We start from the raw sequence: 26,589 nt of genomic DNA, 5'->3' as shown, positions 1-26,589 counted from the left end.
ACTTTTAGAAAGTTGCAGAATTGCATTCGGTTCCCCATTATGCCGTCTAATAATTGGAAAAAAAGTCTCAAAGTTTTGGGCATTTATTTTACTTTCAAGTTCTGATAATGTAAAAATGGCAACCGGAACCACAGTATTGCTGACTGTGAACACTAAATAACTGGGATGCACTTAGTTTTAAAAAGGCAGACATTAAAGGGTAGTTTTGAATTAAGTGACTTTTTGGGTTAGTGTGAGGCTACTTTTGCCGTCAACTTCCCTTTTTGTTATCTTGCTGTGCTTGTTGGCCCGGTTTCTCACAGGTCTATGCATTTAGTAAGTACTTGTTGAATGGAATTGAACGAACTGGTCATCATTGGTATATCCATTGGAGCCCCTTCTTACTTCCTTAATCTGTGCTGCTTTTAAAACTGGGACAGAGCCCTGGCTGGGCAGTTGAGTTGGTTAGAGCCAGGTCCTGAGACTCCCAAGGTTGCAGTTGGATCCCCTTGCAGGTTGAATCCTGGTCTGGGCACGTACAAGAATCGATTAGTGAATGTGTAAATAAGTGGAACAACAAATCGATGTCTCTCTCTCCCTCCCTCTCTCTCTCAAATCAAATAAAATGAATACCCCACCCCCCCAAACGGGGTATTTTCTCCAATTTAATTGTGTCACCAATTAGGGATCTGTGACAGTTTCAGTCCTTGGGAAGATGTAGGAAGGCATATCACAGTGTCATAAAATTCTTCATTGGGTGAAGTAAATTTTTTTTTATTATTATTAGAATGCCATTGTTTTAGGACAGAGAAAATGATGGAAATGTTTTTCTCCAATAAAATGACTACTTTGATCATTTATGAATAATCTTAGTCTGTATGGCTTCCCTCTTTATTGCACACTAACTTTAGTATTGGGGAAATCGAATAAATTGCTATAGCTATACTTTTTTTGCACTCAAAGTTCACAATCTAGTGGAGAAGACAGATATACAAATAAGTATAATTAGTATTATTTTTGTTCATGTTGCAGCTTCCTTCCTTTTCCCCAGAGCAGGTTTTATACGTCTGTGCAAAAAGAGAAATGTTCTGATTTCAAGGGATTCATTTGGCTAGAACAAGTTGTTCAATTACCCTTAATATCCCTTATACAAAAAATGAAGTTCGTTGTAGTTTTGTATTAGTGAGCTATAAGAAATGATAAACTGGTCTTCTTAAGACATTACTCATTGGGCTAAGCGGGCCCTTGGTGTGCATGCTTTCAATGGAGAAGAGGTGAAAGGTTACTAGAATAGAGGAATCTTGAAGAGTACATTTGTAAAAAGTAAGATTATGCACACACATAACTGACAAGAATGTGTTCTCTATTATGCATATAAAATCGTGTACTTTAAAAATAAAGGATCCATCATTGTGCTAATACCTAGTGGGAAGAGCTAATTTAGCAGATACTCACTTTGATTTAATAGAAAATAATGCTAAATTAGCAAACCAGTGACATTAAGTGGAGAAAAGGAATCTTTTGGGGGCCATCTAGCCATAGAACATTATAGGTTTGCCCCTTAATCAGGAGACAAGCATTTAAAGTGTCACCTTTCTTTATACTTGCATAAGTAAGATTAAACTTTTTCCTGTTTTTTATTTTATTTTTTAATGTACTGATATGTGAACCATGTAGAACTCTAGATCTGACAGATATCTCAGGAGGTCCTCCTTTGGGGAAATTTCTTTTATCTAATTTTGGAGGCTAACTCCAGGTACCACATGGTCTCCTTGGCTTTTTGAATCAGAATTGTGGCTGGTTTCTAAGTAAATGTCAGTAAATACTTTGCCCTGTAATGGTGCTTATATTCTGGTTTTTTAAGACTTTCATTAGAAAGATTTGCAGTTAGATCCAGTGGCACATTTCTGGCATAACCATTTCAAATTTTGAAGTTTAGCCAAGTGATTTGAGGCTCACAATACATGTAAAAGGGGACTAGTGCCTGCTTTGCAGCATTCTTTTTTTTAATTTTTTTACCTGTTTACTTGTCCTTTTAATCTTCATTGTTGAAAGTATTACATAGGCACTCCTTTTTCCCCCATTAAGCTCTTCACACAGCATTATTCTTGGTATGAGAAATAACGTGTAAAACGATGCTTACAGATATTCTATAAATGATGGTTGCTTTCCCTTCTTGATTTATCTTTGGTTATTGCTGGACGTAGGTATGGCAGCTTTTAACGTTGAATAGCCAACATTGTTTGCTTCTCACTTATGTCTTTATTCAGCATATATTAAAAAAAGTTAAATTATGTGTTAGGCATTGTGTGAGGCCTTTGGTGATACAAATGTGAAATGACATGGTTCCTGTCTTCTATTGTGTGAGGTAATTGCTAAAAAGGTGAGAGGTACATTAGGATCAAAGAACTGTCTGTCCCAGGAAGTAAGGGAAGGTTTGACAGGAAGTTGGAGTTGAGACTTTTAAAAAAAATTAATTTAGTTTTTAAAATATATTTTTATTGATTTCAGAGAGGAAGGGAGAGGGAGGAGAGATAGGAACATCAGTGTTGTGAGAGAATCATCGATTGGCTGCCTCCTGCACGCCCCACACTGTGGGTGGAACCCACAACCCACACATGTGCCCTTGACCAGAATCGAACCTGGGACCCTTCAGTCCTCAGGCTGAGGCTCTAGCCACTGAGCCAAATCGGTGAGGCCTGGAGTTGAGACTTTTGAAGATCAGTGTAAGTTTGTTGAATAAGATGGGGTTGGTCGTGGTGTTGAGTTAGAAGCACAGAAAACAGTATGTGCAAAACCTGTGTGAGCTTCAACTAGTTAAGTATTTATTGCTGAAGAGTCAAGTCAGGTGGAGGAATAGCAGGAAAGGAGATTTTACTGGTAGATGACATACTTATAGACCATGCAATGGAGTTTAGAGTTTATCCTGTTTGCCAGAGGTTCTTAAAATTTTGTATGTATTACAGTCACCTGAATGCTGCATTGGCTTGTGGCTTTGCATTCTATACAGGGTGGGACAAAAGTAGGGTTATAGTTGCTCGTATAGAGAATAATACAACAGTTAATAAATAATAATCCAAGAATAAACTGTTTACTGTATTCACAACTGTAAACTTACTTTGAATAAAACCCTCCCCACTCCCAGATGAAGTTGGAGAACCAGTGCTCTGGGTCGCTGGTGTCAAAAGTGAGGTACTGGCACTTTGGATAGGCAGATGACCTATTTAGTGTGTGTATGTGTGTGTGAGAGAGAGAGGGGTGGGGGAGAGAGAGAGAGAGAGAGAGAGAGAGAGAGAGAGCGAGAGAATTGAAATTTATGTTTCTGTTTATTTTTAATGTAAAATATTTTTGTGTATATTTATGATCTGCATAATATGCTAGTACAGTGTTCACTCCTCTATTTTAGAAATATACATACATATATGAGGACTGTGCTCATAATTTTTTTCTGATTAAAAAAATATATTGTCTTGGCCTCTAGGCAGTAGGAAAAAAATTAGGAATTTTGTGCAGGGGAATTCAGATTAGGTTTTAGTATTGAGGAGATTGGTGAGAATAGATTAGGGGACTTGTCACAGGGAATTTTATTTCCCTCTGGCTTTATTACTTTTGTCTTAATTTCAATAACTTGGTTATAGATTATAAAATATTTGTCACAATTAGGCAATCTATTTACCAATAGATTATCTCTAGGGGCAACCAGTTTTTGCCTGAATACTTTGAATAAGAGAGGAATAATAGTAAGCTGTCTCTAGGTGAAATTTTTACATTTAATGAGTTGAAAAATATGTGCTGAATCTAGTACCACAATTTGGCAAGTATAGTCCTACAAAATATGCTTGATTCCATTGTTAATTGTAGTTTCATGGAATCACCATGGGGTATTGTTCCCTCACATAGTATGTTGAGCCCCAGCTGGTTTGGCTCAGTGGATAGTGTGTCCTAGGTTCGATTTCGGTTGGGGGCACATGCCCGGGTTGGGGCTCGATCCCCAGTTGGGGGTGTGCAGGAGGCAGTCGATCAGTGATTCTCTCTCATCATTGATGTTTCCATCTCTCTCTCCCTCTTCCTCTCTGAAATCAATAAAAATATATTAAAAAAATAGTATGTTGAAGTGAACAAATCCTCAGGCATAGGATTTGCAAGAAATCCTTTATACTTTCTTTTTTCTTTTTAGGCAAAGGCATTCCTAAACTTTTGAGTGTTAGAGCTCTCTTTAATTTAAAAACTTTCTACTAATGAATTCTTACTTATACTTTGATAAATTACTTAAGAGCAAAGTCAATATGAGTCTAATAATAATTTAAATGACTTGTGTTTTCCTGATCAAATAGCATCTATGAACACTTGACAGATCAGTTTATTTGCTGTTGAGACATGTGTACAACCTTTCTGTTTGCTTGGTGTACTGTTAAAGATCTCAGACAAATTAATGCCTTGACAGTTTCTCAGGCCAGGAAGGAACCACTGATTTAGCATATTGGCAACTTTTGAAGTACCATCCTTGTTCAGTTAGAATGAAAGAGGTGCCTTTCATTTGCTTTGGTGCTTTGTTCAGAGGGTACCAATGAAAAGCTGAATGTATGGAGCAGGGGTAAATTTATTTTCCTTAAGCTTTGGTCCACTGATTTATAGTTAGACACAGCCCTTGTCTACAAACTTAAATCTCTGTTCCCACAGCTTACCTTCTTTGAGACCTAGCTCCCTCTTGGCTCTTCTCTCTGTATATTAGTGATAAGAGTTTTTTTGTTTTTTTGGGGGGGGTCATCTTTAGCAATTTTGAGGTAGCTCTTTTAAACTTCTTTATGTAAATTGTATCCTATTTTGTCAAAAGCATTTTGGACAAAAGCGACTTGTTTATTTCTATTGAATTTGAAGGTAGAACTTTTTCACATGAAAATGATCATTTATCTTGGCAGATACTGTTCTTTTAAAAAAAAATTTAATGGATGTTTAAGTGAATAAATGGCTACATTGAACGAGACCAAATTATTCCATCTTTTTTAAAATATATATTTTATTGATTTTTTTTTTTTTTTACAGAGAGGAAGGGAGAGCGATAGAGAGTTAGAAACATCGATGAGAGAGAAACATTGATCAGCTGCCTCCTGCACACCCCCTACTGGGGATGTGCCTGCAACCAGGGTACATGCCCTTGACTGGAATTGAACCTGGGACCCTTGAGTCCGCAGGCCGACGCTCTATCCACTGAGCCAAATAGGTTAGGGCGGCAGATACCGACTGCTCTTGCTATAGGTTGCTTTATGTGTAAAATGATAAACTTTTATTATTATGTTACAGACCTAATCTTATTACTGTTATGGTGTTTTGTTAAATTATTTACTTTGAAAAGAGTTTAAACTGATGTCTGTAATTAATGTTTTCAGTTTAATTTTATTCTGTATTTCTTAGGTATGCTGTATAGAAAATTATATTGTAATTTCTGGATATGCTAGATAGCACAAAAGGGGCAAATGGGATTGGTTCTTTCTAAAAAAAATATATTTTCGTTGATTTCAGAGAGGAAGAGAGAGAGATAGAAACATCAATGATAAGAGAGAATTACTGATTGGCTGCCTTCTGCACGAGCCTGCAACCCGGCCATGTACTTTTGACTGGAATCGAACCTGGGACCCTTCAGTCTGCAGGTCAACATTCTATCCACTGAGCCAAACCAGCTAGGGCCAGGATTGGTTCTTGAAATATGGTTAACATAAATCTTTTATTTTTCTTCTGAGGTGGAAAAATATTATTATTTTTTTATTTTCTATTTTTAAATTTCAGAGAGGAAGGGAAAGGGAGAGAGAGAGTGAAACATCAGTGATGAGAGAGAATCATTGATTGGCTGCCTCCTGCACGCCCCACACTGGTGATTGAGCCCGCAACCCGGGCATGTGCCCTGACCAGGAATTGAACTATGACCTCCTGGTTCATAGCGATGCTCAACCACTGAGCCATCTATGCCTGCTGGGCTGTGTGACATTTTTCTCTTTATTTTTTCATCTTTATTGAAGTATAATTTAAATACAATAGCATTGACCAATTTAAAATGTTCAGTTCAATAAGCTTTGACAAGTATATTAAGCATTGTAACCACCACTACAACAATCGTGACATAGAACATTTCCATCAGTCCATAAGTTCTCAATGCTTTTTAGTTTTCTCATTAGTGAAATGGATATAATGGGAGTATCTATTTCCATAGGATTGTTGTAAGGATTAAATAAGTTGATATATATTTAAAACCCTTAAAATAGTTCCTGGCATATTGTAAGAGCTTAATGCTATCTGCTCTTATTTTTAGTATTGATGTTGGTGTTCTACCCTTTTTTAAAAGCCCCTCACTAGTTTTATTAGGTATTTAAAACTTAGATTCTATGCTAATAAGAATGGTGTGTTGCTTTCACACATATAATAGTCAATATGCAGATTGACCATCACACCCTCACAAGATGGCTGCCTACAGCCAGGCCAGCACGGGAGTTAGTGAGGGACGACCAAACGACTGAACAAGCAGGCTGTGTGTGGCAACCAGGCCGGCGGGGGGGCCGTGAGGGGCGGCCAAATGACTGAACAGCAGCTGCATGGGGTGACCAGGCCAGCAGGGGGCCGTGAGGGGTGAACAGGCTGGCAGGGGGGACAGTTGGGGGTGACCAGGCTAGTGGGGGGGGGCAGTTAGGGGCAACAGGCCAGTGGGAGGGTGCAGTTGGGGCGACCAGGTTGGCAGGGGGGGGGCAGTTGAGGGCAACCAGGCCAGCAGGGGGGGTAGTAAGGGGTGACCAGGCCGGCGGGGGGGGGGGGGGGCAGTTGGGGGTGACCAGGCAGGCAGGTAGGTGAGCGATTAGGAGCCATCAGTCCAAGATTGTGAGAGGGATGTCCGACTGCCGGTTTAGGCCCGATCCCTGTGATCGGGCCTAAACCGGCAGTCAGACATCCCCTGAGGGGTCCCGGATTGGAGAGGGTGCAGGCTGGGCTGAGGGGACCCCTCCACCGTGCACGAATTTTGTGCACTGGGCCTCTAGTGTCTATATATAAATGGATCTGAATGGAGTGCAAAAGAGAGACAGAGACAATGATTTGTTATTCCACCTATTTATGCATTTGCTGTTTGCTGATTGTCCCCTGATCAAGTATGGAACCACAATCCTGGTGTATCAGGACCACTCTATTCCTTGAAAGTCTACACATTGTATCCTCTATGTTAAGCCTTTTATTTAACTGCCTTTTTCATTTTATTGATCCTATCTGTTAAGATATTTCATCAGATTTCTTTGGGACATTTTTCTGTGGTACCTGCTATTTTTATTTTTATTTTTTTATTCTTTGAGAATTGGAAATTGTAGTTTAGATGTTCCATTAGTTTTCTAGGACTACAATGACAAGTGACTACAAATGTGGTGACTCTAAAATAGAAATTTTTCTCTCGTAGATCAGGAGGCCAGCCAGAAGTCTAAAGTTAAAGTGTGGGCAGGACCATACTCCTTCTGAAGCTCTGGTGCAGACTTCCTTGCCTCTTCCAGCTTCTGGTGGCTCTTGACGTTGTTTCTTGTGACAGCATAACTTAATGTTCTTTTTTTTAAAAAAAATCTTTATTGTTCCGATTATTACAGTTGTTCCTCTTTTTTCCCCACATAGCTCCCTCCACCCAGTTCCCACCCCACCCTCTACCCTTACTTCCCCCCACCCCCGTCCTTATCCATAGGTGTAGGATTTTTGTCCAGTCTCTTCCCGCACCCCCCACACCCTTTTCCCCCCGAAAATTGTCAGTCCACTCCCTTTCTAAGCCCCTGATTCTATTATATTCATTTTATTCTGTTCATCAGATTTTTTTATTCACTTGATTTTTAGATTCACTTGTTGCTGGATATGTATTTGTTGTTCATAATTTTTATCTTTACCTTTTTCTTCTTCTTCCTCTTCTTAAAGAATACCTTTCAGCATTTCATATAATACTGGTTTGGTGGTGATGAACTCCTTTAGCTTTTTCTTATCTGTGAAGCTCTTTATCTGCCCTTCAATTCTGAATGATAGCTTTGCTGGGTAGAGTAATCTTGGTTGTAGTTTCTTGCTATTCATCACTTTGAATATTTCTTGCCACTCCTGTCTGGCCTGCATAGTTTCTGTTGAGAAATCAGCTGACAATCGTATGGGTGCTCCCTTGTAGGTAACTAACTGTTTCTCTCTTGGTGTTTTTAATATTCTCTCTTTGTCTTTTGCCCTTGGCATTTTAATTATGATGTGTCTTGGTGTGGTCCTCTTTGGATTCCTTTCATTTGGGGTTCTGTGCGCTTCCTGGACTTGTAAGTCTATTTCTTTCACCAGGTGGGGGAAATTTTCTGTCATTATTTCTTCAAGTAGGTTTTCAGTATTTTGCTCTCTCTCTTGTTGGTACGCTTGAAGTTGTCCCAGAGGCTCCTTTCACTATCTTCATATTTTTGGATTCTTTTTTCTTTTTGGTTTCCAGTTGGGTGTTTTTTACTTCTTCGATTTCAAATCTTTGACTTGATTCTTGTGATCCTCTAGTCTGCTGTTGGATCTCTGTATATTACTTTTTATTTCAGTCAGTGTATGCTTAATTTCTAGTTGGTCCTTTTTCATATCCTCGAGGGTCTCATTACATTTATCGGCCTTTTCCATGAAATTCTTGAAAAACCTTATAACCGTGGTTTTGAACTCTATATCCAGTCGTTTGCTTTCCTCCATTTCTGTCATTTGTGACCTGTTTCTTTTTCCCCGCATTTTGGCTGCTTCCCTGAGTTGATAGAGTGGCTTTGTGTGCTAGGTGTCCTATAGGGCCCAGTGGCTCAGCCTTCCCAGTTACCTGAGGTGGACTCTCTTGGTGCACCCCTTTGTGGGCTGTGTGCACAGTCTTGTTGTAGTTAAGCCTTGATTGTTGTTGGTATCACTAGGAGGAATTGACCTCCAGACCAGTTGGCTGTGAGAATCAGCTGTGTCTATGATGGGAGAACTTCTTGCTGGAGACACCCTTATGGGGCAAGATTTGCTTCAGTGGGGCTTTGGTGCTCACTGAGTCTGCCCCCTGAGTGTGTCCCTTATGGATCTGAGGAGTTGTAATCTCGATGGTCCTACTCTCACCATTGGGTACACTGGCTCTTGGATCTCTAAGGAGGTGCTAATTTAGCCTCTGCCTGAGGCCACCAAGCAGGAGCTATGGAGAGAACTGTAGATTCCTCTTCTTGGTTTGGGGTTTGGAGGTGCCCAGATGAGGCCCAGCTGTGAAGCAATGCAAGCTGCTGTGGGGCCTTGGGCCTTCTTTTGGATGTTCTGGGTCTCTCACCCAGCTGCAGTTTGTTAGGTTATTTTAGGTTGCAAAGGGCCAAGCCATTCATATGCAAAAGCCTCTGTGCATAGCTTGGGTGGGGCGCGGTCTCAGGGAATCCACAGGGCAGAGCAAACATCAATGGCTGATCCTCAGCCCTGCCCTAAGAGTCCCCTGGGTCTCAGTGTCCCTCGCTAATCGCAGCAAGCACCTTTGAGAGAAAGCTGCCCTTGAGTGCTGCCCGATGCCAGACAGTCCAGTTTCCCCCCATATGAGTCTCGGTCCCCAGAGTCTCGCCCGGAACTGGAGTTCAGAGTAGTCGGGAGCTTGTGTCTCCCTCCTGATTGAGAAAGACAACTGCGTACTCAGTTGCTAGCCCTTTCCGTGTGCGCCTCCGTACCTCTGCACTTCACTTCTGTACCTCCTCTGAGTCTCAGTGTGCTTTTCTCTTTCCTTCTAATTGTAGAATTTCCACTCAGCCAGCCTTCCTGTGGTTCTGGATGATGTCCGTTTTGTCTTTTAGTTGTAGTTTTGAAGTGGTTGTGCAAGGCAGCAAGTTCAGGTGTTTACCTATGCCGCCATCTTGGTTTCTCCATAACTTAATTTTCTTCCTCCTTCTTCATGTGGCCTTCTTACCCACTGTGTGTGTGTCTTGTCATCTTATAAGGACACCAGTCATTGGATATAGGATTCACCCCAAAACTAGGATGATTTCTTTCTTTTTTTTTTTTTTTTTTGGATGATTTCATTTTTGAGATAATTAATTACGTATATAAAGATCCTATTTCCAAATAGTCACATTTGAGGTTCCAGGTAGACATGAGATTTTTGGGGGCACTATTCAACTCACTACAGATGTGGAAGGAATATTTACATGACTCAAGTTCTGTAAAGGGGTGTTGAGCCGGACTAAGTAATGTCAAAAACTATTTTGCGGTCTGAAGAAATATTTTGGGCCACTGGAGTCTGAATGCCCTCAATAGTGTGCTCTACCTGAAGGTCTCAAGTGAATAATCATTGACTAGTAGGGCTTGCCACTAATGGCACTCATTAAATAACCTTTCAGCAAGCTAGGAATAACTGACCTCCTAAAATGTATGTAAGATTTTGTGGCCAGTTTGAGTGATAAAATGTGAGATTCTATGGTACTTTAAATTGTATAGTGATTAAGAACAAGGACTTTTAAGAGCCAGAATTTGAACCCAGTTCAAACTGTCTGGGTTCAAATTCTGCCTCTGACCCGTAACAGTTGGGATTACTGTGGATAAATTGGTTAATCTCTATGCAATGTCTCATTAAAATAAGGGTTAAAAGAATAATACCTGATTAATACATGTAAAGTGCATGAACTGTGTGGCACACAGAAACTGCTCATTTAATATTAGCTGCTGCTGTTTTCATCTTCATTGTCAATGCTCTTCAGGAGAAAAACTCAATAGCTGAAAAATTTCTGCCTTTGTTTTTCTAGTAGTAAGGATCTTTGTACTGATCAATTCATAGATTCCTACCCAGTGTCACCTTAGGAAAGATGCTTTTCAGATTGTTTAGTTAGAGGCTGGGAGTAGTAGAGAACACAGGATGAGATAACTGGTTCCTGATTTCACTAAGGACACTAAATTAGAGTAGCCATTTTAGTGATTATATATAATTTGCTTCTGACAGACTCTTCCAATGAGTCTTCATTTATTGTACATCAAGCAAATCCCCTTTTTCTTTGTGCCATGATGGTATCAACCTGAATTTTAAGTTCATTAAACATCTTGTCCCTGAAGTTAACTTCTTTAAAGGATCTTAAATATAATTGACCCTCTGTATCTGTGGGTCCCTCATTCATGCATTAAACCCAGATGTGGATGGAAAGTATTTAGGAGAAAAAAAGCTTTTTTGTTGCTGCATGTACTACTATATATAGTTAGGCCTATCATGGTTGGTACTGAATATGTACAGGCTTTTTTCCTTGTCATTATTCCCTAAACAATCCTATATAATAAAAGGCCAGCGACCATAAGCGTAACGACCAGAACGACCATGCGACCAGTCGCATTGAGGTACATTGACCACCTCTCGGTCCCTCCCCTCCGGCCCACAGGCTGCGATCGCAGCTTGGCCAACGGGGAACCACGGCGAACCGAGGTGAGTGGTGGCAGGGCAGGACTGGCGAGTGGGCGGAATGGCTGACCTCTTGGTCTCTCCCCCCGGCCCGCAGGCTCTGGGGAACCAGAGCCATGCTGCGATCGGGGAACCACGGTGAACTGGGGGGTGGCAGCGGGGTGGGACTGGGGACTGGCAAGTGGGCAGAAGATGGCCCTGATCACAGGCTAGGCTTAGGGACCCTACGTGTGCACGATTTCGTGCACTGGGCTTCTAGTATAATATACTATATACATAGTATTTACATTATATTACGTATTATATGCTAGAGATGATTTAAAGTATAGGGACGATGTACATAGGTTATATGCAAATACTGTATTATTAGCCTATATATTAAAAGCCTAATGTGAAATTGTTTGACCGGGAGTTCGACCGATTGCTATGACATGCGCTGACCACCAGGGGGTGGCGTGGAACATGATGGGTGTCGGCATGCGGCGCTGGCAGCGGGTGGCAGTGGAGGCGCTGCTGGCCCCAATGGGCCCCTATGAGAGCGGGACTGCAGCAGGATGGTGGAGCAGGTGAGTGGGTGGTACCAGGCCAAGGTGGGTGTGAGTGGGGGCCCTTCGCCCCACTGATTGCCCTGCAGACAGTGACCAGTGGCAGGGGTGGGGGCGGGGCTACCGCCTGGCTCCCAGGTGCTGAGGGAGCCGGGCAGGGGCCCCAGCCCTGACTGATTGCCCTGCAGAAGGTGACCAGTGGCCGGCAGGCCCTGATTGCTGATTGGGACCGGGCCCCGGGCTGGGTCGGGGAACTGGGGGTGGGTGGCGGTGACCAACCTCCCGCGGAGCCTGGGCCGGGGTGGAGGGTGGGAGGGGCCTTGCTGGCTACCTGGGGGCGGGGTGACAGGGACGGAGGTGCAGTGAAAATGCGGGGTGTCGGCCGAGCTCGCTCTCACTTCCCCTGCTACCCTCCCCAGGAACGCCAGGACTCATGCTTCAGGAATCCCCACGCTCAGGTGCTGGGCACCCGTGAGGAGCCTGCCCCGCACCTACGTGGCCTCTTCCGGGTGACCCGGGCCGTAGTCACTGGGACCGCAGGGGCCGGTTGTGCTCCCCATGGGTTCGCGCAGGAACCAGAGTCCGAGGCTGGCTGGGAGAGAGTGTGCTGCCCGCCGGCTTCTGTGAAGCACCACCGGGAGGCCCAGAGGCCTACGTTGCGCCCTGGCCTGCGGCATCTGGTAGCGCTCACTGCATCTCTGCGTGGGGACTCGGGCGCTGTGACTCAGGCAGAGGGGGGCGTGCGGGGTTCAGTGGCCCAGGTGTTGCCCAGGGCCCAGAGGTCAACTGGGACCTGCCCTTCCACGCCAGACACTCGCGCTTTGATCGCCAGCCTGGCCTAGGGTCCGCACCTGTGCACAAATTTCGTGCACCGGGCCTCTCGTTTTATATACAGAACTTGAGCATCTTCAGATTTCATATCTGAGGAGGAATAACAAATTCCCCGTAGGTATTGAGGGAGGGATGATTGTAACTTCGAAGTTGTTTTTTCAGATGAATAGACTACATGTTTTAGCAGGAATTTCAGGGTGTTTTGGAAGTAATCATCTACTAAAGATTAGTTGTGAGCCCGGCTGGTGTTGCTTAGTGGTTGAGCGTCGACCTATGAACCATGAAGTCATGGTTTGATCCCCAGTTGGGGCATATGCCCGGGTTTCAGGCTTGATCCCCAGTGTGGGGTGTGTAGGAGGAGGCAGCCAGTTTATGATTCTTCTCCATTGATGTTTCTATCTTTCCTTCTCCTTTCCTCTCTGAAGTCAAAAAAATATATATATAATAAAAGGGTAATATGCAAATTGACCCTAAAGGTGGAACGACCAGTTGCTATGATGTGCACTGACCACCAGAGGGCATACGCTCAATGCAGGAGCTGCCCCCTGGTGGTCAGTGTGCTCCCACAGGGGGAGCGCTGCTCAGCCACAAGAAGGCTGAGGGCTGTGACCACAGTGGCGGTGGCGGGAGCCTCTCCTGCCTCCTTGGCAGCGCTAAGGATGTCTGACTGCGGCTTAGGCCCACTCCCTGCAGGGAGTCAGACATCACCCAAGGGCTCCAGCACTGCCAGAGGGATATCTGACTGCCAGCTTAGGCTTGATCCCCAAGGGAGTGGGCCTAAGCTGGCAGGTGGACATTCCCCGAGTGGTCCCATATTGCAAGTGGGCACAGGCCGGGCTGAGGGACCCCCCCCCCCCCCCAGTGCATGAATTTTCGTGCACCAGGCCTCTAGTATATATATAAAAAGATTTGTGGGAATGTGGTTTTCCTTCCCCTCAAAACTGCACTGAATGATAATACTCTTCTGCTTTTCTGCTTACCTGAACCCTGAGCGTTTCTTAAGCAGAATGCTTCAATGTAGTTTATTGAGCTTATTAAAAGATTTTAAAATAGATTACGAGGATTCACAGGTGATTAAACATTGCCAAACAGGTTTTTCCCTTCTTCCTCTCTCTCTCCAGCCTGTTTTATAGTCTTTTAATATTATTCAAAGAAGAGAATGGAAACTGATTCTCTATGTATTATTTTATATAAGGAAACCTAGGCTTAGGGACATGGAAGTTGTTCAGGCTCACATCTACAGAATGGTGGAGTTGATATTTGAGTGCATGCCCTTATGGTTCTGTTAACTGCTCTTGTCCAACATGTGCTATTACCTCTCCAAATCAGAAAGCTCAGATAACTAGTTCTTGCTAACAAAATGTTTGTTGTATACAAAGAAAAGAATAAAGTACGAAAGTGAAGTTCCAAGCTTAAAATTATCTTTCATTCTTTGATCTGAAAATGTTTCCATGTTTTGTTCTAAGTATATATGGATGGAATGGAACTGGGTGGGGTGTCTATGCAAATGTGGGTCCATTGAGGAAAATGAATTATTTGAACAGCATAATCTCTGAAAATGTGTGCTGCCAAAGATTCTCCTGTGCAGTTCCTTTATTTATTTTTAGCAGAAAGGTTCTTACCCTGGTTAGCTATCATACTTTTAAACTTTGTGCAAGATTTTGCCTCTAAATAGGTCACAGATAGATTTTTTAGGCAGAAGAATGCCTTTCAGTATAGGAACCTTCCTAAACGAACCTCACTGCTTATTCTAGTCTCTTCTCACAGTTAAAGATGTTGTAGGAAATTAAAAGAATTGTTTTTTTCTTCTAGATTAATTGCTGAAGTACTGATCGAGTTCTGCGTTTCTTCAATGAGGAACTACAGGCTGATCTTCTGCCATAATCTCAAACAGCCATAAATGACAAAAGAATGCTTGCTCAGTGAGGGTAGCTGGTGCAGAATTCGTTTTTTAAACTTAGGTGTTTAAGTACTCAAAGGTAAGTTTTTCAAAATGGTAATTATCCACAGAGATTTTGGAGTTTACCTATTATTACTGCTATTTGATTATTAATTTGAGGTTTTTGTAGTCATTAGCTGGTACCAGATATGTTGAAGAATGGATCTTATGTGTCTAAAACTATTTAAATTTATGGCATTTTGCTGTCCCTAAGTTAATGTCTACTGTTCTTATATGTTGGATGGATTCATTTCCTAGTCATGTTGTGACACTTTCTTGATCCAGTGGGTACATCTATAGGGTGTCCCCCCAAAAATGTATGTACACACTTTAAATAATTATAAAGGCAGTGTCTATTAAATGATATTTTATTTTCAAAATTAAGCTATCAGCTGTTAAAGTGTATATACATTTTGGAGGGACACACTGTATATAAGGACTTGATTTTGGTAAAAACTTCAGAATATCATTTGGCCGGTGTGGCTCAGTGTTTGAGCATCAACCTGTGAACCAGGAGGTCAAGGTTCCTGCCCAGATTGCAGGCTCGATCCCCAGTAGGGGGTGTGCAGGAGCAGTCGATCAATGATTCTCTGTCATCATTGATGTTTCTATCTCTTCTTTCCTCTGAAATAAATAAATAAATATATTTTAAAAAATTCAGAATATTGAACAGATTAAATTTTTTTGCTTTGTTATCATTCTCTTGTAGTGCAGAAGGAGTTGTTTCTCTGGGGTGATGAAAAAAGCCCAGTTTGTATCATTTTGTTCATTATCAACTTTTGAAGAAGTTTTTCTCTCTTTTTTTTTTCCTTTTTGTTGAACTTATTGGGGTGACACTAGTTAACCAAATTGTACAGGTTTCAGATGCACAGTTCACAACACATCATCTGTACACTGTATTGTGTGTTCACTACCTCAAGTCAAGTCTCCATCCATCACCATTTATCCCCCTTCTTTCTTTTAAAAATACTCCTTTCCCACATATGGTAATATGTTTCTTTTAGAAAATGAACTTTTCTTGGGATTGGTTTTTGATGCTTTAGATATTAGAAACATTTTTTCTCCACTGCCTCTTTACTGATCACAATTACAAAGTTAAGACTAATAACTTAGTTCTGTGCAGATTTTTTGAGTAATTATGAAACAGGATTTATAATATTCTCATTGAAGGTTGATGTCTAGAACTGAAAAATTTCCTTTGTTTATAAAGACATATTATGGCTGCTCTGTCATGTAGAAATAAGAACTGGTTAATCTTGTTTTTATTAGCCCATTATTTATAAAAGTGATTTTTGTAAAAGAATCACTTGTAAACGTGATTCTCTTATATTTGGGTGCTTATGAATGGAGGGATTACATGAATTTCATATAACAGAGTCCAGACATAATTGGGTTTGGCTTCTTACCTGTGTCATTAAGACTTACCTTGGTCAGTAAAGGTCGTCTTTGAGCCAGATTTGCCCTTTAATTCTTCTTTAGGACATTAATGTCCTTTGCTAAGTTTAATGATCAACTTTGCCATTGTTTGATAAATATGCAAGTGCTAGTATTTAGATCTAACCCTGGATAGTAGAGAAAATGCTTAGGTGATTATATTGAACTTTATTTGTAGAACATACTAGCGTGGGCCTGATAACTGAAACATATTTAATGGATGAGAATACACTGAAGTGTAAAGCCTTTTTCTTCAATGTATTTAGTCATATTGCCACCTGTTAATCATTATAGTCTTTTTTGTTGTTTTTCATTTGGCAGAAAAGACAGCTTTGATTTCTGGCTGCAAAAAAGATATGAGGAAGAGCTCCTCCCCTTCCTTGAGTAACTGCAACTCCGTTCTTGCTAACAAAATATTTGGAATTCCACTTGATGAGCTGCAGCAGGGAGGACATCCAGACAATGAGGTTCCATTCATAGTCCGCCACGTTGTGGACTATATTGAGGAACATGGTATACATTTCCTTACTTTGAGGGCTAGCCTTTGTTTTAATAAACACAACTTAAGCCTTTTTGATCTTGGATTTTTAAAAATTTTTTTTTTTAGCATGGAAAGTCCAAAATATAATGAGGAAAAACAATAGAAATTCTTTTTTATAGTTTAGTGTGTTTTATACTCAGAAATGCCCAATGTAGAGCATTTTAGTGTGTGGGAAATATTAGGAATATTTTTAATGGATAACGGGGTGGGATAGCCCAACTGGTGTGGCTCAGTGGTTGAGCTTTGACCTATGAATCAGGAGATTAGGGCACATGCCTGGGTTGGGAGCTTGATCCCCCCTAAGGAGCGTGTAGGACACAGTCGATCAATGATTCTCTTTCATCATTGATGTTTCTCTATCTCTCCCTCTCCCTTCCTCTCTGAAGTCAATAAAAATATATTAAGAAAATAGGGGGTGGGATAAAGTAGAATATCCCTCAGGATAGCAGAGTTAGTATGTTTCTAGGTGTATAATTTGAAGGTGTTTAGCCCAGTCAGGGGAGCTAAGAGAATGACTTTCCAAAAGTCTCAATATTTTCAGTTGATTGGAGAATATATGATCAAGTAATTGAAGTTGAAGCTTATTTAATTTTGCCTTGAACTAATGTAGGAGGTCTGGAGCAACAAGGACTTTTTCAAGTCAATGGAAATGCTGAGACAGTGGAGTGGCTTCGGCAGAGATACGACAGTGGAGAAGAAGTGGATTTGGTTAAGGAAGCAGATGTTCCCTCAGCTATTAGTCTCCTTAGGTTTTTCCTTCAAGAACTTCCTGAACCTGTTATCCCTGGCAGTTTGCATATTCACTTGATGCAGCTTTCTCAAGGTAACAAAATTTGATTCTTATCAATCCGTCATTTAATATTAATTTCAAAGTCCTTACCTTTAGAAATCTTGATGTGTAAGCAGTAAATATAGTAGTTCTGAGATTCATTTCTTATGTGCCCATTTGGGGACATAGGCTTTTTGGTCTAGTCAATAAAGGCAACTTACCAGATTTCTGTGGTACATTTACTTTTTATAATTGGTCTAAGATATTGGTTTAAGAGGAGGAAAGGCAGGAGATAAGAACAAGGAGTAAGAGGATAGGGAAAGAAGAAAGAAAAAATATATTTAAGGTGATATGTGTAGCAGAGTGTCCGATAATAGCCAGTGTTGTAGCTTACTGGTGATGTGATTACAGGATATTTATTCCTGGTTTGATAGAACTTTCTAGCAAAAACCAGAAGACAACTTTGATTCTGGGTTTAAAATATGCCTGAAAGAAAGAAAATATCAAATTGTACATCAGGCTCCAAGCTAAATAAAAAAAATTTTTTTTTGCTTTTTGGGTGAGTTTTTTGGTGGTGACTAAAAGTAGGGCCCAGCTGGAATGGAATAGGGACAAGAAAAGTAAAGGTAGTGATAGGCAGAAAGGTAAAAGAACCAAGAAGTGAGGAAATTCTTGTGTTCCTATAGCCAAGTGGTATTCATGTGTACATAATGAGTGATATGTTTGATTATACAGGAAACTTTATAAAGATGGCATATAGTATTATATATTTCTTGAATATTTAAATTATTTTTTTCTGGCTTTTCTCTTTGTGTAATGGAATCTCTTTATTTCTTTGAATTGGAGCTTCTACAGAAATTCTGTGATGTTAAGAAATTATAGCCGTAGCTGGTTTGACTCAGTGGATAGAGCGTCGGCCTGTGGACCAAAGGGTCCCGGGTTTGATTCTAGTCAAGGGCATGTACCTTGGTTGCAGGCTCCTCCCTGGCTCGGGCCTTGGGCGGGGTGCGTACAGGAGGCAACCAGTTGATGTGTTTCTCTCACATTGATGTTTCTGTCTTTCCCTCTCTTCCACTCTCCCTAAAAATCAATGGAAAAACATCCTCGGGTGAGGATTAACAAAACAAAAAACAAAACAAAAGAAATTATAAATACTAGATGAGTGGATAAAAAAAGCTGTGGTACATTTACACAATGGAATACTATTCTGCTGTAAAAAGGAAGAAAATATTACCCTTTGTGATGGATGGACCTGGAGTACATTATGCTAAGTGAAATAAGCCAGTCAGAGAAAGACAAATACCATATGATTTCACTCATGTGGAATTTAATGAACAAACTGAACTACCAAGCAAAATCGAGACAGACTCAGATTGCTTGTGTGTGGGGAGGGATGGGCGGATGGAGGGATTGAGCAAAAAAGAAAAAGAGAGAGAGAACTCAGGGACACAGATGATAATGTGGTGATTGCAGGGGATGGATAGAGGTGGTAGAGGGCATAGAGGCAATAAAAGGTGATGGAAAAATACAATTTTTAAAAAGAAATTACAAATACTTTCTCAATGCAGGACATTTTATAATAAGCTTGTGTGCATCCATAAGCAGTATGTAGTCAGGAAAGGAGGATTTCCTTTTGGGATAGCTCTCCATTTTATTCCTTAAATCTTTAGCACTTATGAGACTAAATTACTGGATGCCTCTGATTTATGTATAAAGTTCATTACAATTATATTTTACGACCTTCTTACGTAAGTTTTCTTCCTTACAGCTAGATTATGGGGCTTATTTTGAACTTGCTATATTCAGGAATGGTTAGCTGATTAAATTTTTTTTTTTTATTGTGCCACCTGGATCAAGAAACATGTTTCAAAATGAAGTGTCATTGATAATGTCTCATTTTTTTCAAAGTGTAACTTAATTTCCCCCCCAGCAAATATTTACCTTAGAAAATTTTTTAATTTCAGAATTGATTTCCTCACTTTTTTGTAGGTTTTCCCCCGTGTTTACATTAAGTTACCTAATGATCATTTTGCATCCATTAAATATGGTGAAACTGATGTGTTAAGAATTTTCTGAGCTCTTTTTATGACTTCAGAGCCATTTTTGCTTTATAGTGATAGGGTTTTATGTTTCCTGTTTTAGCTGAATTGTAGACAAGTCTTTACAGTTTCAAGAATCAGATAATATTCAGTCTGGAATGAAAATTTATAAAAGAATAATTGGAATGAAATTTAATGGTGTAGAGGGCCCCCTGGGAAGGCTCATGGGCATTCTTTAATTATTGTCTGCTGAACCCAAGGCTACAGGCAAAGCCACTTCTTGGATACACATCTTACCAAAAAGGCAGATGTGTTATCACTGACTCTTATCTTTGCCCAGGTGTCGGAGAGTGGACTTTGATATGTAAATCCAGTCTAGCACCGGGAATGAGGGAATGAATAGGACCTGGGCCCACCCAAGCTCCTTTTAGCTTAAGTTTTGGTGAAACCCCCTGGTATTTGGGATATAAATAAACATGCTCGGCTCTGGGTCACTGTCTCCCTCAGAAGAGGACAGCGGTCTACCCGGTTCCCAGCTTTTCCCTTCCATTTTGTGTCTTGTCTCTTTCATATTTCCTCAATCCCCAGCCCCTCTACTCAAAGAACTGGATCATCTCTCTTTCCGTGCTGGACGCGGAAAAGAGAGACCCCATCATAAATGGTGATACAGTCATTGACTCATTGAGACTATCAGAAGCTGTTTGTCACTAGGAGTGTCATTTTAATTGGTATTCATTTAAAGTATGACAGTAACATCTATAATAATAAAAGCATAATATGCTAATCAACCAAACGACCGGACAGCAGAAGGACCGTCTGGATGATCTTCCGGATGACCACACTATGACATGCCCTGGCGCCAGGCCAGCCAAGGCGGGTGTGATGCGATTCGTTGGGGAGCCCCATCATCGCCCCACGATCATCCCGCAGAGGGAGGCCCAGGCCACCTGGCTGGCAGCACTGTGGCAGGTGGGCGGGGCCTCCCTCTGCGGGCTATCGATCTGGGGCCCCTGCGATTGATCACCCCACAGAAGGAGGCCTAGGCCACCAGCCAGTGACACTGTGGTGGGTGTGCAGGGCTGGCTAGCAATCGCCCTGCAGAGGGAGGCCCAGGCTGGCCAAGCGATTGCAGCCCATGCCTGACACCCACAGAGGGAGGTGACCGGTGGCAGGGGATTGGGGCAGTGCCACACAGATGGCAAGCAGTGGCGGCAGCAGGGGTGGGGCCAGCTGCCGGCAGCTGGGGGAAGGAAAGCCCCAATAGGCCCTGATCGCTGGCCAGGCCTAGGTACCCTACCTGAGGGGTCTCAGATTGCGAGAGGGTGCACGCCGGGCTGAGGGACACCCCCGCTGGCCCCCGCCTCCATGCACGAATTTTGTGCACCGGGATGTACTATGTTATCTATTATTCATGGAATTACAATATACTTCTAATTTTGAAGGAATTTAAGGTGTGCAAAAATGCTTGTGGCCAATAAGTCTTTCAGTGTTACAGTATGAGAAATCTACCATTCCCCTCCATTCCCTATTTACATAACCATTAGCATGTGTGTATATGCATACACATGCAACCACATACACTTCCATTTCTTTAATAGGTTTGCAGATAGGTATGGCAGTACTTGAGGTGATACTGGCATTTCTGTTGTAATAAAATCTATTTTGTTTATCTTTTGACCATTTAAAAATATATTTTTTTATTTCAGAGAGGAAAGGAGAAGGGAGAGAGAGAAACATCAATGATAAGCGAGAATCATTGATTGGCTGCTTCCTGCATGCCCCACACTAGGGATAAAGCCTACAGCCCAGGCATGTGCCCTGACTGGGAATTGAACCAATCCCTCCTGATTCATAAGTTGATGCTCAACCACTGAACCATGCTGGCCAGGGCATTCTTCTTCTTTTAAAAAAAATATATATTTTATTGATTTTTTTACAGAGAGGAAGGGAGAGGGGTAGAGAGTTAGAAATATCAATGAGAGAGAAACATCGATCAGTTGTCTCCTGCACACCCCTAACTGGGGATGTGCACGCAACTATGGTACATGACCTTGACCGGAATCGAACCCGGGACCCTTCAGTCTGCAGGCCGACACTCTATCCACTGAGCCATACCAGCAGGGCGCCAGGGCATTCTTTAAAAAAAAAAAAAAGTGTATGTACATATATATGTATATATGGGTGTATATGTGTATATATATGTATGTCATATATATTTGGCAGCCTCTACTCTAGCGCCTCTTTCTCCCAAGTTATGACAACCATTCTATTGATTTTTGATTTTCAAATTTTGTCAGCCACAGGTTTAGACCGTGACGGTTTGTCCAACTACTTATACATTATGTTTTGATAGAAAATACAGTTCTCAGTTTTGTGAATGATGCCTGATAGAATTGCTAATCGAGGGATACTTCTTTGATATATACCAGGGATGGGAAATGTTCGGCCCATGAAATCATTTGGTCTGGCTCTGCCAAGGTACTAGGAGTGAGTTAATTAAATGTTTGACCAAATATAGCAGGCTAATTTTTAAGTTTATAATTTTGTATAGCCCAAGAATGATATTATAAATATTCAAATGGCCCTTGGCCTGAAAAAGGTTCCTCACCCTGATATATGTGTAGGAAGTAGACTCAAAAGGAAATAAATTTAAGCAGGTGCATAATTTGTGTGTGTGTGTAGATATAGGTATAGATAAAAAAATGCTTCTCTGCCTTATTTGAAAACTTGAGAAGAAGCCTGACAGGTATAAATATTGGTGTGTAGTAAAAACGTACACAGACAAAAGAAGAGCAACATGATTGTTATTTCAATACTGTGTAAAAACAGTATTGCCTACATTCTTGCCACCCAATCAAATGTTTTAGTAGTTGAGCATCTTTTTTCTGTGATTGTGTAATTATTCCGTTTATTGAACACCTGCTATATGCTAGGCACTGTTATAAATTCTGGGAATGCAGCAGTGAACAAAACAGAATAAAAATGTCTGTTATCAGAGAGCTAAAATTCTAAAGGTCATGAAGGGAGAGAGAGGAAAATAGATGGTAAACCAAATAAATATATGGGTATGTTAGATGACAAGTGTTACAAAAATAGAGAGGATGTTAGGTAGAATTTGTCAGTGTTGCTATAGCCATCATATTAATAATATTACTTGCATGTATTTTTTGAATTGATATACGTGATTTTCTAAATAATCCTTTTCTGCTAAATGCTTAGGTTAAAATTTTCTACCAATAAAGCCTGGTTGTTTAAAAAACATTAATCCAGGGACTGTTCCATCCAATTATAAAATCAAAGTACCTGTGTGTTTGAATGGGGGCAGTGATAATATTACAAAATATAGAATTGTTATTGGTTACATTTTAAATTTTAAGTAAAACTTATGTGACTATAGCCCTTTCTGATAAACTTCTTAGACATGTGTTATTTTTCACAGATGGTCAGTATCATGATCGTAACCTATTAAGAGTTTTTCAGCCGAAACCGGTTTGGCTCAGTGGATAGGGCGTCGGCCTGCGGACTCAGGGGTCCCGGGTTCGATTCCGGTCGGGGGCATGTGCCTTGGTTGCGGGCACATCCCCGGTGGGGGGTGTGCGGGAGGCAGCTGATCGATGTTTCTCTCTCATCGATGTTTCTAGCTCTCTATCCCTCTCTCTTCCTCTCTGTGAAAAATCAATAAAATATATTTAAAAAAAAAAAAAAAAAGAGTTTTTCAGCCAAGAATTTTAAAATTAATTTTAACCTGAAGAAAAATATTTTTAAAAATTGGGTTTATTTGTACTTACTTTAAAAAATATGTATTTTTATTGACTTCATAGAGTAAGGGAGAGGGAGAGAGAGACAGAAACATTAATGATGAGAGAGAACCATTGATCAGCTGCTTCTTGCACGCCCCACATCAGGCAACAAGCCCACAACCCTGGCATGTTTGACATGATAAAAATGGCCTACTTCTGTTAGTTGAAAATTCACTTGCATAACAGAAACCAACACCAGCTTAGAGGAGAAAAACACATGAGAAATGGAATTCCTTTTTATTTAGTTCTATCAGTGTTGCCAAAGTTGTTAATTGTTCATTTTGGGATGTCAAGGGAGAAGAAAGTCACTCCTTTGTTTTCCCATTCGTTCAAGTCGAAAAGTATGACATTATTATCAGGTTAGATTGCTTCTCTCTTTTTATAAAATAAAAATATTTTTATTGATTTCAGAAAGAAAAGGAGAGAGAGAGAGAGAGAGAGAGAGCGCGCGTGCTAGATAAATCATTGATTGACTGCCTCCTATGTGCACATGCCTGCAATCTGGGCGTGTGCCCTTGACCGAAATCGAACCTGGAACCCTTCATTCCGAAGGCTGACACTCTATCCACTGAGCCAAACCAGCTAGGGTTAAATTGCTTCTCTTTGCTCACTAGTCCTTGACTAGTATTCACTAGTACTTGACTGGTATTGGCCAGTGTATTTTGACTTATAGTTGACACTAGTTTGGGAAATACAGGTACAGTCATGCAAGAGACAATATTATGAGAATTTAAAAAAAAAAAAAAAAATTAGAGACTTGGGGCCAGTGAGTAATAGAAGAGGAAAACATCCTCCAGCAATTGAGGAGTTGAGTTCCTTCTCCACTCCTCTTTTCCACTTAATAAGTGAAATGCAAACCCTGAGGGCATTTGGCCTCTAATAGAGGAAGTGAAGAGGTTTTGAATTGTTAACAGAAAAAAGGTGATGTGGGTGGAGTAATGTGAACCTGGCACAATGTTTGAGCTTTGCTTTTGCTTCATTAAAAACACCTGTCATTATGTTTTATAGATTATAATAACGAAGATGAATTTGGAAGAAAGTTGAGGTTCCTCTTGCAACAGCTTCCATCTGTTAATTACAGTTTGTTAAAGTTTCTGTGTAGATTTTTAGCCAATGTAGCATCACATCATGAAGAAATTTGGTCTGCAAACTCTTTGGCTGCTGTCTTTGGTCCAGATGTCTTCCAGTAAGTTTTTTCATCATTTTTGTTTAATTAAAAAAAACCCTGAGTTTGTGGAATAGAATCATTATGCTGTCTCCCAAGGATCATAGGTTGCTTGATGAACCATTATTTTTATACTAGATCTGGTTAATCTTCCTAGCATTCTTTGAACAGGGTACAAATTAGGTAGGCTTTACAGATGGGAAAACTGAAGCCCAGAATGATGACATTGCTCAAGATTATAAAATGATTCATTGGTTGTCTTCTGACTTTACCTGTGATTGATTTAAGAACTCTCAATTCAATTTGGACTTTTATTCTTAGCATTTACACAGATGTGGAAGATCTGAAAGAGCAAGAAATAATGAGCAGGATAATGGCTGGACTTCTGGAAAATTACTATGAGTTTTTTGAAAATGAAGAGGAAGACTTTTCATCTAATGATTTGAGTTCAATTACTGAACAGGTAAGAATATTTTAAGTATTCTACTTGGAGGAAGAATTTTTTTTTTTATTTATATATATTTTATTGATTTTTTACAGAGAGAAAGAGAGAGGGATAGAGAGTTAGAAACGTCGATGATAGAGAAACATCGATCAGCTGCCTCTTGCACAACCCCTACTGGGGATGTGCCCGCAACCAAGGTACATGCCCTTGACCGGAATCGAACCTGGGACCTTTCAGTCCGCAGGCCGACGCTCTATCCACTGAGCCAAACCGGTTTCGGCTGGAGGAAGAATTTTTAAAAAAATAATTGCTCTCAAAGGCTTGGTACAAACTTTGGTGGAATTTTTTTATTTTATTGATTTTTTTACAGAGAGTAAGGGAGAGGGATAGAGAGTTAGAAACATCAATGAAAGAGAAACATCGATCAGCTGCCTCCTACACACTCCCTACTGGGTATGTGCCCGCAACCAAGGTACATGCCCTTGACCGGAATCGAACCTGGGACCCTTGAGTCCGCAGGCCGACGCTCTATCCACTGAGCCAGTCCGGTTAGGGCTGGTGGAATTTTTAAGGACTAAATTGGAAGACATGCTCTTGTTTATTATATGGAATCATCTGCATCTAAGTAATAGCTGAATGTGATATTTTTTTCTGAACAACTTGTTCTCAATTTGGGTAATACGGGAAAGGCATTGAAACCAGAATATATGGTAGAGATTTTTTATGTTTATTTTTTCTTTGTGTTTTTTCTTCTGTTAACTTAAGCTTTGTGTATTTTGTAAGAATAGTGGTTGTGTGTGTGTGTGTGTGTGTGTGTGTGTGTGTGTGTGTGTGTGTGTGTTTGTCTTTGCAAAGAAACTGCTAGCATAGAGGAATGTAGGCAGAGGGTGAGAAGTAGAAGGTAGAGAGAAAGATTCAATACAAAGTTCATGCAAACTCTTAAGCAAATAAAGTTTTTCTTGGTTAAAGTAGCAACTCATTATAGCAGTGCAATCATTGTCATTAATGAGAAGCATTAGAGTAAGTTTAGGTTGCAGGTAATTTTTTTACTCTTGTTTGTAACTTGAACATTAAAATCTGTTTCTCAGGCTACCTTATATTTTGTGGTTACTGCTATGCCTTGGTTGAGATTGTACAAATATCTTTCTCCTTTATGAAATAAGAATATTGATGCTGAGTAATTGTAATTTATTTTAAAGTCACATTAATCCAGACTTAGATTTATAATTTATTATTTAATTCTATGTGGAAATTTTTCTTTTGCATTTCAGTGAAATTATTTGTCAAGCAAGCCTTTATTAAGTTATTTGGGTGTGGGTTGGGGCTGCTATATATATTTTTTTAATGAATAATTGTCCACTTGGTTAAAAAAATGAAGTAAAATATACAGTAAAATATATTTCTCTAACCCATACTCACTCCTTTCCCTCATTTTTTAAAATGTATTTTCCCAGTTTCTTCATGCAAATAAAAGTAAATATTTTTTTTGCAGTTTTTTTTAACAGGAAAGTAGCATACCATACACACTATTCTGCACCTTGTTGGTTTTTTGTTTTTTTTGAACCAGATAACAGTATACCTTGGAGATCTTTTCTATTGGAATATAGAGAACATATACTTTGTTTTTTTTTAAAATATCTGTGTACTTTCCTATTGTATGAATATATAAGATATTATATTTGACTTATAGTGCCAGTGCCCACTTAAAAGGTG

At 40.4% G+C, this 26,589-nt stretch overlaps 1 protein-coding gene across 2 annotated transcripts in view; it reads left to right on the top strand.

Moving 5' to 3' along the window:
- FAM13B (family with sequence similarity 13 member B) overlaps positions 1 to 26,589 on the top strand; it is a 68,821-nt gene that overhangs the window by 1,002 nt on the left and 41,230 nt on the right. For both annotated transcript variants that reach the window (XM_028147930.2, XM_008141869.3), the window contains exons 2-6: positions 14,557 to 14,723; positions 16,439 to 16,630; positions 17,269 to 17,481; positions 24,275 to 24,452; positions 24,753 to 24,894. In XM_028147930.2, the coding sequence (XP_028003731.1) occupies positions 16,474 to 16,630; positions 17,269 to 17,481; positions 24,275 to 24,452; positions 24,753 to 24,894 (690 nt within the window). In that variant the 5' untranslated portion in view covers positions 14,557 to 14,723; positions 16,439 to 16,473. The remainder of the gene's footprint in view (positions 1 to 14,556; positions 14,724 to 16,438; positions 16,631 to 17,268; positions 17,482 to 24,274; positions 24,453 to 24,752; positions 24,895 to 26,589) is intronic.

This window comes from Eptesicus fuscus, chromosome 6, assembly GCF_027574615.1.
Source record: "Eptesicus fuscus isolate TK198812 chromosome 6, DD_ASM_mEF_20220401, whole genome shotgun sequence".
NCBI classification, from domain to species: Eukaryota; Metazoa; Chordata; class Mammalia; order Chiroptera; family Vespertilionidae; genus Eptesicus; species Eptesicus fuscus.
This window is presented reverse-complemented; position numbering and strand designations above follow the sequence as displayed.